The sequence below is a fragment of the Dicentrarchus labrax genome, unplaced genomic scaffold (assembly GCF_905237075.1).
Source record: "Dicentrarchus labrax unplaced genomic scaffold, dlabrax2021, whole genome shotgun sequence".
Lineage (NCBI taxonomy): Eukaryota > Metazoa > Chordata > Actinopteri > Moronidae > Dicentrarchus > Dicentrarchus labrax.
In genome coordinates, this window is record NW_026136928.1 from 593,878 (window position 1) to 607,907 (window position 14,030).

A 14,030-nucleotide genomic window follows, 5' to 3' on the forward strand; every position below is an offset into this window, starting at 1 on the left:
ACTTTCAGTCTTTATATTTCCAATCTAATTTACCAAATGACATTTGTTATACTAAACACAACACGAAGTAATGTAACAGTTTGAAATATGAGGCTTGATGCAGATGCAGGATAATATGGCATGAAACATTTTTGTTGGTTGCTATATTCAACTGAAGTGAAACATTGTATTGATGCTTAATACACTAAAATGTGTAAAAAGGTGATTAAATACACACATAAGTTCAAGACAAAGCTTCAAGACTCAACAAAATGTATGATTGTCAGTTCTTCTCTTGCACACGAGAGTCTCTCCTCCATTCATCAGTCTCTGCTCTTTGTGGCCTGTAAGTCAGAATACATCAATAATATATCTGTGGTAAAATATTGTAAGATCAACGGCCACTTTATCATTTACAAATTAATATATCATACACTATATTGTGTGTAGTGTAGGTTTGTGTGTACAGATTCAATATCACATATAAGGACTAATTGGTCAAATTGAGAGGAAGTTACTGTTGGCCAGAACTACCATCAGTCTTACCTTCCGGACAGGAGAATAGAGAGGTTCCTCCTCTGTTACACTTGAGTCTTCGGCTGCTGGGGTATTCAAAGATTCACATTCTGCTTTAGAAACAAGTAGAATTAATGTTTCATGTTAAGACACAAGAAATGTGATACTCTACTGAAATATACTCTGAACTGCAATGTTTCTACATGCTCTGTCCACGTCTTTTATATTATGAGGTGTGATATATTTTGAAGTCTCTGCTGCTACATATCATGGAAGCATCTGTTTCTTTGTACTGATAAAAGCTTGTGTTTTGAGGTACTTCAGAGGGTTTTTTATTCAAATTACAGTCTGTAGTCTCTACAAACAATGTGAACGGCACTATCTGTCAAACAGGGTACCAGATGCTTTAATATTTAAAATAAAGAATACATTCTGGGAGATAATCTTCATTTATCACAGCTCTATGTCCATAGTTTGTTAACATGTATTTTTTCTAATTACTGCAAATATTTTAATCAATTTTAAATGTGTATGACCAGTGCTGAACTGATGGTAGCAGTCACTTTGATAGGGTCAAAATAACCATAACTCACAGGTGAAGTGTACCTGTGGGACATACCAGGTAACGATGTAGTGTTCAAATATCTGCAGCTGGGAAGCTACATGAAGATTTGGGGACTGTCAATTAATTGTGAGGGCAAAAAATCACGCTGGAGAGTTTGTGAAGTCTCACTTGTTTTTAAGGTGGAGTAAATGGGTTGAAGTGAGGACTCATCGTCATCTGAAGGGGGGAAACCAACAGGAAGTAAGAGATCAACAGACAGAGGAACACCACAAATGCTCTTATCAGACTAAAACTGTCAGCGAGCCCCTCTCACCTCTTTCCCTCTGTGGTTTTCTGCTGCGTTTTGTCTTGAGGCTCAAATTATCAGCAGCGTCTGCCGGGTCTAAAACAAAACAGCACGTATGAGACGCTGAGAGGAGGTAAAAATAATTCAGCTGCCAGCTCTACTGTGCAGCACGTCTCAACCTTTACTGGTTACAACACCTCAACTGCCTCTTTCATTATGTAGGGCAGTGAAACCAAACAACTCGTCTTATTATTCTAGTTCTCCTTAGTGGGTAACTTAATATGTTAAAAGTACCACTCGTTTCACAAAATAATGAATACATATAATCTTGTAAAATGTTTAGAGATAATTAAGACACAAGTTAAAGAAAAAATTATAATCAAGTAAACCTTTATTCTTTCTCTGTTTCAGGACAACAACTGCATACGTCACACCGTCTGGATCATCTGCAGAGTCCTCTCCAGACACTGAAACATAAAAAACAATGTTTCTAAAACAGGTATACATGTTGAATATTTACATTAACATCTTTTTTACATATTAAAATTTTAGAATGACTTAGTCTTAATTTAGTCTTAATTTAAGTCTGTATGTTAAAGAAAGAAAAATAATATGTTGGAGTTTAAATCAAAAGTTTTTGTGAATCAATATGAGCAATGATTTGAAGAAGTTTTTGTGAATCAATATGAGCAATGATTTGAAGAACTCCAAAGTACATTAATAATAATTTTGCTCTCACCATTTTGATCTTCCTCACCCGACTGTGATGCTGCTGGTGTCTTTGAGGAAAAGCAGAGCATCACTGATGGATAGAAAACTGAGAGGCAGAAAAAGAAAAAGAATTTAAAGTTACGTAGTTTTCTCCATGCTTACTGTAAATAATTCTGTGCACTCTTTCTTGCACTTTGGACAGATATATATTTATGGAACGCTGCCAACTATGTAAATTGTAATCTAACCATAAAGGAAGGAATCTATATCTATGTGTCTGTATTTATATTTTTATTTGTATTATTATTTAATCCAATGGATCAGTTTATTGCTGAGGGCCTGAGGGAGTGCAGTGAGGAATTTGGTGCCAGGTGATGACAGTATAACAACCAAACTTTAACTTTTGAACCATCTTCAGTAACAACATTAATTTCCTCAATTTCGTGGGCCCAGAAAAATCTATGGATAAAAGACGACTTGATCGACTTAAGCATCCATACTGCAGTTCTGGGAAATGGCTTAGGAAGGGTGTAGAATGATACAAAATAATACATTTGTTGTATTATTGTGTATATTAATGTAGGTAACTTTAGCTTTTTGGGGAAAATCCTTTGGTACATAACAGTGATCCATAGTCTTGAACTTGAATTTCCCTTTGGGATAAATAAAGTATCTATCTATCTATCTATCTATCTATCTATCTATCTATCTATCTATCTATCTATCTATCTATCTATCTATCTATGTAGTCTAAAGCCACAGTTGAGATGAGCCACTGTCTGGGAGACTTAATTATTTGACATCGTATCAGTTTATCAACTGTTACTTTTCTGTACCTCTGTGTTTCCTTATTTGAAGAAATCCCAACACCAGCAGCACCAGAGCCACCATTAAAATAGTGACAGCAACCAACAGCGGGGTGCGGACTTGTGGGGAGGTACGGTGGAAAGGATGGTTAACTTCACAAAGTGACAGAAAGAAGAAAGAAAAACATTGTCACACAGCAAACCTCCTTCTTATAGAAACCAATTAGTTTGAAACATTTTTTTTTTATTTTAGAATAAATTATTAGTATAATTCCAGAAAGTTATGAGCAGCTGGTTGATATTTGTATAAATACTTTACAACCAAACCAAACCTTTACTCAAGTTAAACTAAATGTTGCACAAGATGGTAACAAAGCATATTACTGCTTGCACATTTGAGGAAATAATAAATATAAATTGCATTATGTTATAAAATATAAAGCTTATGAGCTTATGCAGCAACAAACTGGCCATAACATTTAATTATAGAACTGTGAGAGTTATCCCTAGCACAGTATTCCACACACACAAGTGTATATATATACACCATATAAGATATATCAATATGGTTCATATTATCATATATTTTTGTAACATTGGTTGGTATATTTTCAGGGGAAAGAAATATATTTTTTGCAAATTAGCTTCTTATTAGTATCAATTTATTTATTTTTTTGTAATATTGTTATGTCTCACCTCCTACAGCCAGCCAGCTTCCTGGTGATGCTCCAACACCAGAGATGATGCACTTGTAGAGGCCTTCATTAGATTTGGAAACATTCTTAATGGTCATCTCGTTTTCAGGACTTCTCTCCACGTGGATGTCATCTTTATAGAAGTCAGCTTGGAGGTTGGTGGAAGCTGTCTTGTATCTGCAGCGCAGTGTCACAGTGTGTCCCTCCATCATCATCACAGGACTCTCCAAGATCACAGAGCCAGCTGAACAACATGTTAAAAAGTCCACTGTTAGACATATGTCACATGTACAACAAAACAATTGTAATGCTTTGAACTGATTTTTAGTAAAACTATAAATTTCAAGTTGGTCTGAAATGGTAAGAATGGAGGGGTATTTAGAAAATGGCCTTCCAGTTAGGAGTTCACATTCTGTATACTGTAGTTATAATTTTGTTTATATTTGAAGACATTTCTTAAGTTGACATTTTTGACACTGACAAAAATAATTTAAGACATTAGAAACCCTAAAAGGTATTGGTTTGAGATTTTGAAAATGTTAAGAATGAAAAACAAACTTACAGTATACACACTATTTGATGCATAGTAGATGACTCATTACATTTACCTAAAATCAGTTTTTATGCATTTTATGGAAAAAAGAACACAATGGGTTAGAAAAAAAAAACTCCATATCACGGAACTATATATGTGATTAACTTTGCCTATGACAAACTGTAAGAAAAGCTTGAGAAACCTTGAGCTTAACAGTAGATATTATTTAAGCAGAAGGTTGTGTTTGACATATAATAAACATACCGGTGACAGTGATGTTGACAGTGTTGCTTTTCTCTCCTCTTTTAGTCTCACACCAGTACACTCCACTGTCTGTGTCATAGGCCTCTTTAATGGTGCAGGTCAGTGCTGACGCCCTCTTAGTATCACAGTTTGGGATGAATTCCTTAGTATTTCTGATTCCTCTCAGCTGAGTCAAGCCGTTTAGAGCCTCGCAGTGAAAAGAGACGGACTCATATTCAAAGAACTGCAGTCTGTCTGTAGTGATACGAAAAGCTGCATCTGAAACTAAAAAAACACTTTGTATCTATTATCGAATCAGAACACATCGCTGTACTTCTCAATAGACAGCAGTTAATGTTGTTTTTCTCTTACAACAGTATGCCCTCACAACAAAACATTAAGTCATTTGAAACTTAACTCTTCACAATATGTAATATTTGATTTGAGGAAAACTTTCTACTTTCTATTAATAGAAAATGTATATTATGTACACTGCAGAGACATATACGTTTTAATAGTTTATATCAAACGTTAACCTGTCTTAGGTTCCGTTTGGAGATGAAAAGCAGTGATGTGTGATGCATGCACACATAAAATGTGAAAATTGAATCTAATTAAAGTATTAAGTATTTGCTACCCACCATCTTCTTGAGTATAGCTCCTCTGAAAATGTGCACCCAACAGAATGATTACACACGTCACTGGACAGAAAAATAAAGAAAGCTGCATATCAGGCAAGGATGCATTCATTTCAAACCAATCCAATCCACTTTATTTATATAGCACGATTTTAACAAACACAAGGTTTCCAAAGTGCTGCACAAAAAGATATACAGAATAAATAGATAACACAATAGAAGCACAAAAAAAAAAAAAAAAAGATTTATATGGATGTAACTCAAAGAAGGAGATGGAGGAACCTGAGACTCAGTACTCACACAGTCTGATGCAGAGACCTCTAACCTCCATGCCGTCTTGCTGCTGACTGCTTGAGCATTAGACTGAATGACGGCTTAAGACGGATGTAGGTGAGAGCTTCCTCTTCCTGTGCAGTTTATTTCTGATGTGTAAAAGCTGGGGCCATACCCACTGTGGTTTCAACATAGAGCCAACTTTAAACCATCTAGTGTGTAACATTTAAAAGGGTATGTTGTCAGATATGGAATATAAAATTCATAGGTATGTTTTTATTTGTGTATAATCACCTGGAAATAAGAATCATGTTTCTGTTACCTTAAAACAATCTGTTTTTATCATGTTGAATCGCTATGTCTCTACAGTATCCCATAACAGACAAGCCTATATCATATAAAGTATTGTACTATCTGACAGAATTGGAATTAGGTTCTTTAAAGTACTCAGAAGCCCTGTATGTTGAAATGATTGTTTTGTGTATTTTTCCCTCACAGTTTAGAGTTTAGTTTGTGCATGTTATAGCAGACAGAGTTTGAACTGAGTCAGTCTGCCAAGGCCGACACTGGAGCTAAAGATCTATTAGTTCAAATGATGATCACTAGTATAGTACAGTACCGTGTTCCAGTTGTAGCCGTATCGCAAGAAGCAGATTCATGCATGCATATTGACCAGTAGACTGTTGTAAAAAGTGAACACAGGTACAGTAGGTGACCATTTCCACTTGTTGAAATAAATGGCATCTCACAGTTTCCCAAGCTGAAGGTCAGAGGTTGTTATGGCCGGGTTTCATCAGTGTCAAACTCTTTGGGCAAACATGAATACATATATAATTTACAGATGTCACATATCCTCCGATCTTTCTCTCTGTTATCTCCTGTTACCTCATTTTAAGTCTCTTCCAGTCTCACACACACTGCCACAGACCCATAGAAAGATGGCTGATAGATGTTGATGGATGTAGAAGTCCTATCCTGCCCCCTGCCTGACAGGGCTGTCATCTGCCTTCATGAGCACTTGCTTTTCCTAAGTTGCCATGCTGTGCTGTTAATGCTGTTCATGGTCCTCTGCAACTACCAGATTTAATCACAGTGTATTATTTCATAGCTGGTTACCTAGCAACTGAAGTCCAGATGTTAATAAATAGAGAAGCATAAAGGGAAACTCAGCTTGGCTACAGAAAGCAGATACAAATATCACTTGTCAAGTGTCTGTAATAAAGTTTTTTTCTTTATGAATACATTCTTCTGCCTAAGGCCTGTGTATTAATGTAGTTTAAGGGTGAGTTTGTTGCTGATGGAACATTGCAACAGCAAGACATGTGTCTTATCTTGTCTTGTCTTCACTGAAAACAACACAGGGCACAACAGTGGATCACCAACCAATAAACTGCAGGTGGAGTAATTGATAAAACAGTCAAAGGTCAGGAGCTTATCAATCTAGTATTAACAGACTTTGCCACACATTCAGATGACGGGACTCTGCCATGCAACACTCAGCAGGTATGTGGTCTTCATCTAACATTTAATGTAAAATAAATTAGAAATTAAATTAGGGTCTGCATTCTGACATTAGACTTCATAAGAACAGATAATAGTCTATTTTCTAGCCTTTGTGTCAGTGGAAAAAATGCATCCAGTTGTATTTCAAATGGAAGTCAATGAATTGTTTTCTAATTTCAACCACTTTATAAATATAAATTTTGAGTTCGTTTTTTAATTCTGTTAGTTTTAACACCAACACTGTTCTTGTTCCAGGGAGTCTTTATTGTTTTTTTTTTTTAAGTTATTTTTTTTGGCCTTTTTATTGCCTTTATTGATAGTGACAGCCAAAGATAGACAGGAAAGGGGGGCAGAGAGAGAGGGGATGACAAGCAGCAAAGGGCCGCAGGTCAGATTAGAACCTGGGCTGCTGCAGAAACTCCGTACACGGGTTGCCAGCTCTACCGACTGAGCTAACCGGGCGCCCGGGAGACTTTATTGTGATGATAGTAACACGCCGGAGATACTGGGTTTTGAAAGGATTGCTAGCATGACTAAAATATCAAACTACTTTAGCTTTAAACACATTTTAAGTTTTCTTAAGCTATAAAAGTAAAATGTGACATTTATTGAACTATGCAAAGACTGACTCACAGAGAGAAACTGTTGGACAGAAGTGAAAGCATAATGCTGTGACACTGTCAATATTTGTAAAGCTGTCAGGTGTAAGACTGAAGGAGAAGCAAACAGGTTCTCACAGGTATAAAGTCTGTGTGAATCAAACAGTGGATATAACATGATGAAATATGATCTGTGAAAAAAATGAATGGGTATTGGTAGAACCAACTGATTTGAACTGGTTTCCTGCTCCTGGTTGCCTGGCAACCAAAGCCTGCAGCTCACAGACTGTGAACAGGCATTACTCTTCAATGTCGTTTTTCGGTCGACTACTCAAAAACTACAAAATATTTTTGGCAGGAAACGCACTGATGCGCCAGCAACACCCTCTCACAGCCCCATCTACTCCCATGTTAATTTGAGAGAAGAAATTTTGAAAGGAGCTCGTTGCACCATTTCTTTCTCAATCTCCCGTGGTCACATTTTTTAACTTTAGCCACTGAAACTCGGCAGTCCTATGCTCAACAAGATGACGACGCTCACGGTCTTTTCGGTTTTTTATTTCGGTCGTTTTTTGGTCATTCCTGGCCAATGGTTCGAGGGGGTTCATTTTGAGATTTTCTGTCTCTCTCAGGAGTAACAGACTGCTGTGGCCTTCCCTGGTTGCCAAGACAACCAAAGCTTTCCTGTGAACATACACATACACACACACACATAGCTAGCTAGAGAGGATGATTCATAAACGGGCCAGAGTCAGGCACACTCAAAATTTCTTTAGGAATTTCGTTCTGTGTAATTTGCTAGAAGAGTGTAAAAGACGGCAGTAGATATTTTAATTTAATTAGTTTGAGCCTTCAGTATGTGATGTTCAGTAGATAGATAGATAGATAGATAGATAGATAGCTAATAGATCCAAATCTTTTCCCCCCATCAGTTATCTCTGTAATCACTGGTTTCTCTTCATTTTCAGAGCTCCAAGATGCTTTTCTACGCAGACGAAAAGCTCCTTAAATCTCATCCCACAACCCTCATTGTTCTGGTTTTCCATCTTCTTCTAACACACTTCTGTAGAGGTAACTTATACACAAATACAATCTTAATAGGTCACTATTGTGTAAGTATTTCCTGACTGTCTCTGTCAACTATCAGTGCTAAAATACTAACAATAATTGCTCCCAATTATGTTATAGTACAATTAAAAAATAAGTCATTTACAGTAAGGACATGATTATTTCGAATGATATCACTATTTTTAACTTACTATATACTATATATATAATTAAGGATGACATCACGTTTTAGTCTCAGCAACTTTTTCCTCCATTTCTAGGTTTTCGGTCAATGTGTGGAAATTACTGCTGCCAATAATAAACACTGTTATATTAAAATAAAATTATCTTTGATATTAATACTGTGTCTTATTGGAAGAGATAGTGTTAAAAAGTTGAGGTCCTTTATCAATATAAAAATACACATTTGTCTTTCCAGGTCAGTCTCAGCTGATTGGCTCATCCCAGCCAATAGAAGCAACACTTGGCCACGACATAATTTTGCCTTGTCATCTGGACCCTGCGGAAGATGCCTCTGGTTTGACACTGGAGTGGACGAGAGCTGACCTGAACCCCAGATTTGTCCATGTGTGGCGTGATGGTCAAGAACTTGAGAGTAAAAAACATCCTTCCTTCGAGGGAAGAACGTCACTGTTCATCAATGAGCTGAAGCTGGGAAACATTTCACTGAAACTCTCTAAAGTGAAGGCTGGTGATCAGGGAACGTACAGATGCTTTATTCCATCACCAGGGAAGCAATCTTCTGTTCAGCTAGTTGTTGGTAAGTGCATACATATTGTACATGTTCATGGTGTATTTCACCCAGTCTTTATGCTTAATTTTAGTAGCATTGACATACAGTAGCTTAGTTTATTAATATAGCACCTTTTTGATACAAACACCATTGAAATGTTCAGAATTCAAGATTTGTGTCTTTAGATAGCAACCATTCAGGATTTGTTGATGCACTATATGTGAGCTTCCACTCCCACTACTGGCACTGTTTTAAATATTTCCTTTTTCTCAGGATCAGATGCTGTCACCTTACCGGTTGTAACTTTGGCTGGCATTGATAAAGACACTAGTGGAGTGGTTCTACAGTGTGAGTCTAAAGGCTGGTATCCAGAGCCTGAGGTGGTCTGGCTGGACAGTGAGGGAAACCTCCTCTCTGCTGGACCTACAGAGACAGTCAGAGGTCCTGATGACCTCTATACTGTCAGCAGCAGAGTGACTGTGGAGAAGAGACACAGCAACAACTTCACCTGTAGAGTCCAACAGAAGGACATCCACCAGACCAGAGAGACACTATTCTGTATTTCAGGTAAACATGATATGTATTTCTTTAATGATGTCATTTAAAATAGTTAAAATGTAGTTTTCTACTTACATGTTATTGTGTGTTTTATCATTTCAGATGATTTCTATAAAGTCCACTCCAGTTCTGCTGTTCCCATCATTGTTGGTTTGGCTGTTTGTTTGGCTCTTTGCATCGTGTCTATTCTGTTACTTGTTTTCTTTCTGTTGAGTAAGTCACAGATTATTTGCAATTCTTTGTGAATGTCAAGTTCTCACAGGTTTCATGAAATAGTGAATTGTAAATAGAAATAATTTATAGAAATAATGACATTCATTTTGATTAAGATGTCAGTATTTGTCAGAGGTCAAAGGTTATGGTGTTGTTAAAACTGCAGTGCAATCAGACTCAAATGTCTGATGTGCTGTGATATTTTCCAACAATGGAAATCACTCTTTTATACTTTGATATTACTGCCTTTATCTTTGCACAGAGATCAAGAAATATCACAGAGATGACAACGATAGAGAGAAAAACTGTTCTAAAAAAAATAAAACTGCAGATCAGTCTGTCACTAAAGAAGAAACAGAGAGAGTGACACTGATGACAGTGCAGATGAAGAATGTGAACAAGAAAAAAAGGAAAAAGAAGAGCAAACATGTAAGTAAAGAAACAGGACATTGCTTTGCAGAGAAAAAACAAACAAGAGCAGGAAAAGTTTGATCTGTGAAAGGATGCAAAAACAACATTTATGTTAATGTCGTTAATCAGAGGTTCAGAAGAAGACACAATGTAGGCAGACAGAGGAGTGAGGAAACAAATCATCAGTGGAGATTACAATAATAGATAAACAGAGATAGGCCAGAGATACAGGGAAAAAACATTTAAGAAATATGTGTTTTTTATTCATGTTTTTTAGTTAAATTTAAATAAAAACATTTAGCTACCAACTTTTGGTGCTGAGGGTCTTGAAGTGACAGGTAAACTGGTTCTGTAGAGTTTTATTTACTGAAAGCAGTATGAACCACTGCAGACTAAAAGAGTGTGTATCGAAGAGAAACCCAAAACGTATAAATAACAACAACAACAACAACAACAATAACAGAATCTTAAACTGTCATTCATTGTCTAAGAGAGAATAAACTAAAAATAAAACCAACCTACTGTGTTTAACTGAGGCGGAGAGGCTGGTGTGTTAAAGTAACATACATAAAATAAATGCTAATATAAATTAATTAAAATTGCTTAGACGTTGCAGTTGAGTGGTAACTGGAATGAAACTATTGAAATGAATGTGGAGACTGCATATCTTTGATACAGTGCTAACATTAGTCTTCATGCAGTATTACAGATTTTCTCAGAGCACTTTATTGTGTGCACATTAGTCAGTGTCAGACCGTCACTTCCTGCAGTACAACACTGCTAAAAGATCAATATCCATCTGTCTGTGTGTTAACAAACCACACATTACGGATAGAATGATTTAAAGCAGATGTAACTGATGTTTTCATAAAAATAGTTCAAATGAAAAACTGAAAACGATGTGACAGTGTGTTCAATGTCAGTGGTACAGATGATACAGAGAATTATCAGCTGAATCTAAAACGTTATAGTGAGTTTTAACTCATTGTTTATCCCTCACTTCACAACATTACTGTCCTAGTTCACGGTCACTGCTCTCATAGTGTCATTTTCAGCCGCTGCACACAGACACAGTCAGAGACTAGCTGGTGAACACAGTGGAGCATTTAGCAGCTAAACACACAGATATTTCTCTCAGGAGCTGCTGGAGACCAAAACCTTCAGGATTCTCTGCTGGTCCTCTCACACAGACAGAACTGTGACTTTGTTCCATCTAAAGGTCCAACTAGAAAACTTCTGTTTCTTTAACATTAATAGTTGACCTCTCTGTTATACTTGAATGAAAATGCTGCACAAATCAGACCATGCAGTAACTTTCTCATGTCTTATTGTTGATTTGAACTCTCATTATTATTGAGTTAATAACAGTTAATAATACTAATGTGTATCAGTTTACTCTGAACTACCAGTACAGTAACATTGCTCCAGCAGACAGTAGGTAAGTTAGCTACATACAGTTACAGTACATACATATACAATAATGAAAACATATTTGTAGTAGTAATATTTTGCAGTAAAAGCATCATTGTACTTAGTACAGTGTTTAACAGTAAAGTAAAGTAACAGTAAAGCAGTGCATTGATTAACTCACTCTGACAACAGTCAGATAGTGTTTCCAGTATAAATCCACTGAAGGTAAACTGATTCAACCTGAGACAAACTGTACATGAACAGTGTTCTATCACACCATCAGATCATCACATTAACTTGAGAGTGAAAATAAAATAATATAATGATAAAATATTTCACTTATCAAGAAAACTCTAGAATAGTCAGATGTCTAAATACACTATGTTTCAGTCTTAAACAGTTCAGGTTCTCTGTCAGTGACACTTCCTGTGTAAAACAATGCTGACAGATCAACACCATTGTCTGTCTGTCTGTCTGTTAGCTAGTTGATTAGTGCTGAAATATATCGGTGTGTGTTGTCTCTCTCTCAGCAGAACAACACCAGCACAGTACCTGTCGTTGAGGTCGACCCGTGGGGCAAATATATTCGTCTCAGGAACTCGTCCAATGAGGTAATGTTGTCTGTGTGTGGATGAACACTGTATGAGTTCTGTATAAGTCTGGACTACAATAATATTCCAAATAATGAGCTGTTAGTTCCCCCACAATCCATTTGCTCTTGTTTTCATGTAAAGAGGGAAATGACATTGAATCATTGAATAAACACAATGGATTCAATAAGTGTAACACTGTAACATTAGTTTGTTCTCGTCCTCCCTCTCACCCAATGTCACTGCAGGAGCAACAACTGGAAGGATGGAGGTTAGAATTAAATATGAGAAAATCCATCACGTACACATTTAAGAACTCATTCAAACTACAGGCTGGAAACACTTTCACTGTGAGTCTTTCATTCATGTTTTTCCTTTTCTCATTTCTTTCTTTCTTTCTTTTTCCCACTGTTGTTGAGTCCCATTTGAAATAAAAAACAAATAATTAGAATTTTTACTTTTTAGTATTATTATTTGTAAGTCTGTGACCTTTGCATTTTGCAGTTGCGGGCTCCACATTATGGTAGCTGTCATGATGCCGATAGCCTGGTGTGGAGTGACCTGAAGTTGAGCCCTGGAGACAAACTGCAGGTCGCCCTCATCAGCAACACTGGAGAGATTCACCTCAGATCATCAGATCATATTACCATATTATCTCTTGCAGATAATAATTGACCAAGCTGTTATGTTACGTTTCTCTACTTGTGGTGAAGATAATAGTATTTTCATTTTGGGGTGAAACATTTAACCTTGTTTTTTTTTTGAATATCAAATCAAAGTTATTAATTTTCTTTTGTGGTAATCAACAGTTCAAATTTTTACATTGTGGCAACATGTTTTTTTGCTACTCTTCATTGATTAATAAGCATAAAAATCTCATATATTGAATAGCTAGGTGTGAGGTTAGGACTGAAAGTAAAATAAACTCAAAAACAAATTGTTGTAAATGAGTTCATACTGTCAGTTTAGAATGATCTGCTCCATGTTTCTGTATTAAAGAGTAAAAATCTAAAAATATCAAAAAGATTTTCCAGACATGTTGTTTATTATTATTTTTTTTGTCCAGTGAGTATATAAATAAATTAAATTGTATACTTTTTGTGTTTTTTCTTGGAAAGTTATCCACACAGTTTTGCACATTTTCTATTCAATAAAACAGATATTTCTTTCTTTTTCTATTTAATTATTTTAAATTGAAAGCAGAGAGTAAATCTCTTAATTTGATTTGAGTAGAGAAATCACAGAAATCCAGGACGTAGGCACGGTTGTGCTAAGAGCTACGCTAATGTTAGCATTCTAACATATACATAGGGACAATTGTATTATTGTATTATATTCTTATTATATCATCAGTCAAAAGTCAGGTGATGCAGTAACACAGCAGATGATTTAATGTGAATATTTAAACGGAGACTTGATATTCTGTGCTTACATTTTATTTATAATATAAATCACTCGAGACACAATTTATCATTTAAACTCTATAAACCGTAAACCAAACCTCCTGAACTCCTCTTGTACTTACACAAAGCTCACATTATCACCAGCACCTGTTGAGTCTAAAACAAAACAGAAAAACTGACATCTTTAAAAAAACTTCATGCATCAGTCAGACCCTGTGTGGTTTTTAACTTTTTATGTGTGTGAGAAAGTCTAACAGCCACTGCAAGCATGAACATGTAACATGGAGAGGTTGGA

General features: G+C 36.1%; 2 protein-coding genes across 7 annotated transcripts; one reads left to right on the top strand and one right to left on the bottom strand.

Moving 5' to 3' along the window:
- Positions 1-107: 107 nt before the first annotated feature.
- LOC127360702 (carcinoembryonic antigen-related cell adhesion molecule 20-like) lies at positions 108-5,306 on the bottom strand. 6 transcript variants are annotated; one of them, XR_007883893.1, is made up of 12 exons: positions 5,275-5,306; positions 4,978-5,037; positions 4,358-4,621; positions 3,560-3,802; positions 2,894-3,016; positions 2,086-2,163; positions 1,736-1,813; positions 1,374-1,442; positions 1,214-1,276; positions 1,115-1,165; positions 526-608; positions 108-323 (listed from the first exon to the last, which is right to left on the bottom strand). XR_007883893.1 is itself a non-coding variant. In XM_051395175.1 (11 exons), the coding sequence occupies exons 1-11, from the start codon at positions 5,303-5,305 to the stop codon at positions 303-305; spliced, it is 1,080 nt and encodes a 359-aa protein (XP_051251135.1). In that variant the 5' UTR covers position 5,306; the 3' UTR covers positions 108-302. The 6 variants fall into 6 exon arrangements, 5 of the variants coding, with proteins under 5 accessions (XP_051251135.1, XP_051251134.1, XP_051251133.1 ...); XM_051395175.1 differs by lacking the exon at positions 1,115-1,165 and having other exon boundaries at positions 1,229-1,276; positions 2,104-2,163; XM_051395174.1 differs by lacking the exon at positions 1,115-1,165 and having other exon boundaries at positions 526-605; positions 1,229-1,276.
- Positions 5,307-6,710: 1,404 nt separating this feature from the next.
- On the top strand, positions 6,711-13,023 carry LOC127360696 (butyrophilin subfamily 3 member A2-like). Its single transcript, XM_051395165.1, has 9 exons — positions 6,711-6,750; positions 8,318-8,420; positions 8,836-9,177; positions 9,424-9,717; positions 9,811-9,921; positions 10,184-10,350; positions 12,273-12,353; positions 12,581-12,682; positions 12,837-13,023. Exons 2-9 carry the CDS (start codon positions 8,327-8,329, stop codon positions 13,005-13,007), a joined length of 1,362 nt encoding a protein of 453 aa, XP_051251125.1. The 5' UTR covers positions 6,711-6,750; positions 8,318-8,326; the 3' UTR covers positions 13,008-13,023.
- Positions 13,024-14,030: the final 1,007 nt, after the last annotated feature.

Bases quoted from the DNA above. Each gene is read 5' to 3' on its own strand.
- LOC127360702 (XM_051395173.1), bottom strand. From the start codon at position 5,305: ATGGAGGTTAGAGGTCTCTGCATCAGACTGT. The intron at 3,017-3,559 runs GTGAGACATAAC...CACTTTGTGAAG, and splicing joins AAGCTGGCTGGCTGTAGGAG to TTAACCATCCTTTCCACCGT. The intron at 1,277-1,373 runs GTGAGAGGGGCT...TCCCCCCTTCAG, and splicing joins AAAACCACAGAGGGAAAGAG to ATGACGATGAGTCCTCACTT.
- LOC127360696 (XM_051395165.1), top strand. From the start codon at position 8,327: ATGCTTTTCTACGCAGACGAAAAGCTCCTTAAATCTCATCCCACAACC. The intron at 9,922-10,183 runs GTAAGTCACAGA...ATCTTTGCACAG, and splicing joins ACTTGTTTTCTTTCTGTTGA to AGATCAAGAAATATCACAGA. The intron at 12,683-12,836 runs GTGAGTCTTTCA...TGCATTTTGCAG, and splicing joins AGGCTGGAAACACTTTCACT to TTGCGGGCTCCACATTATGG.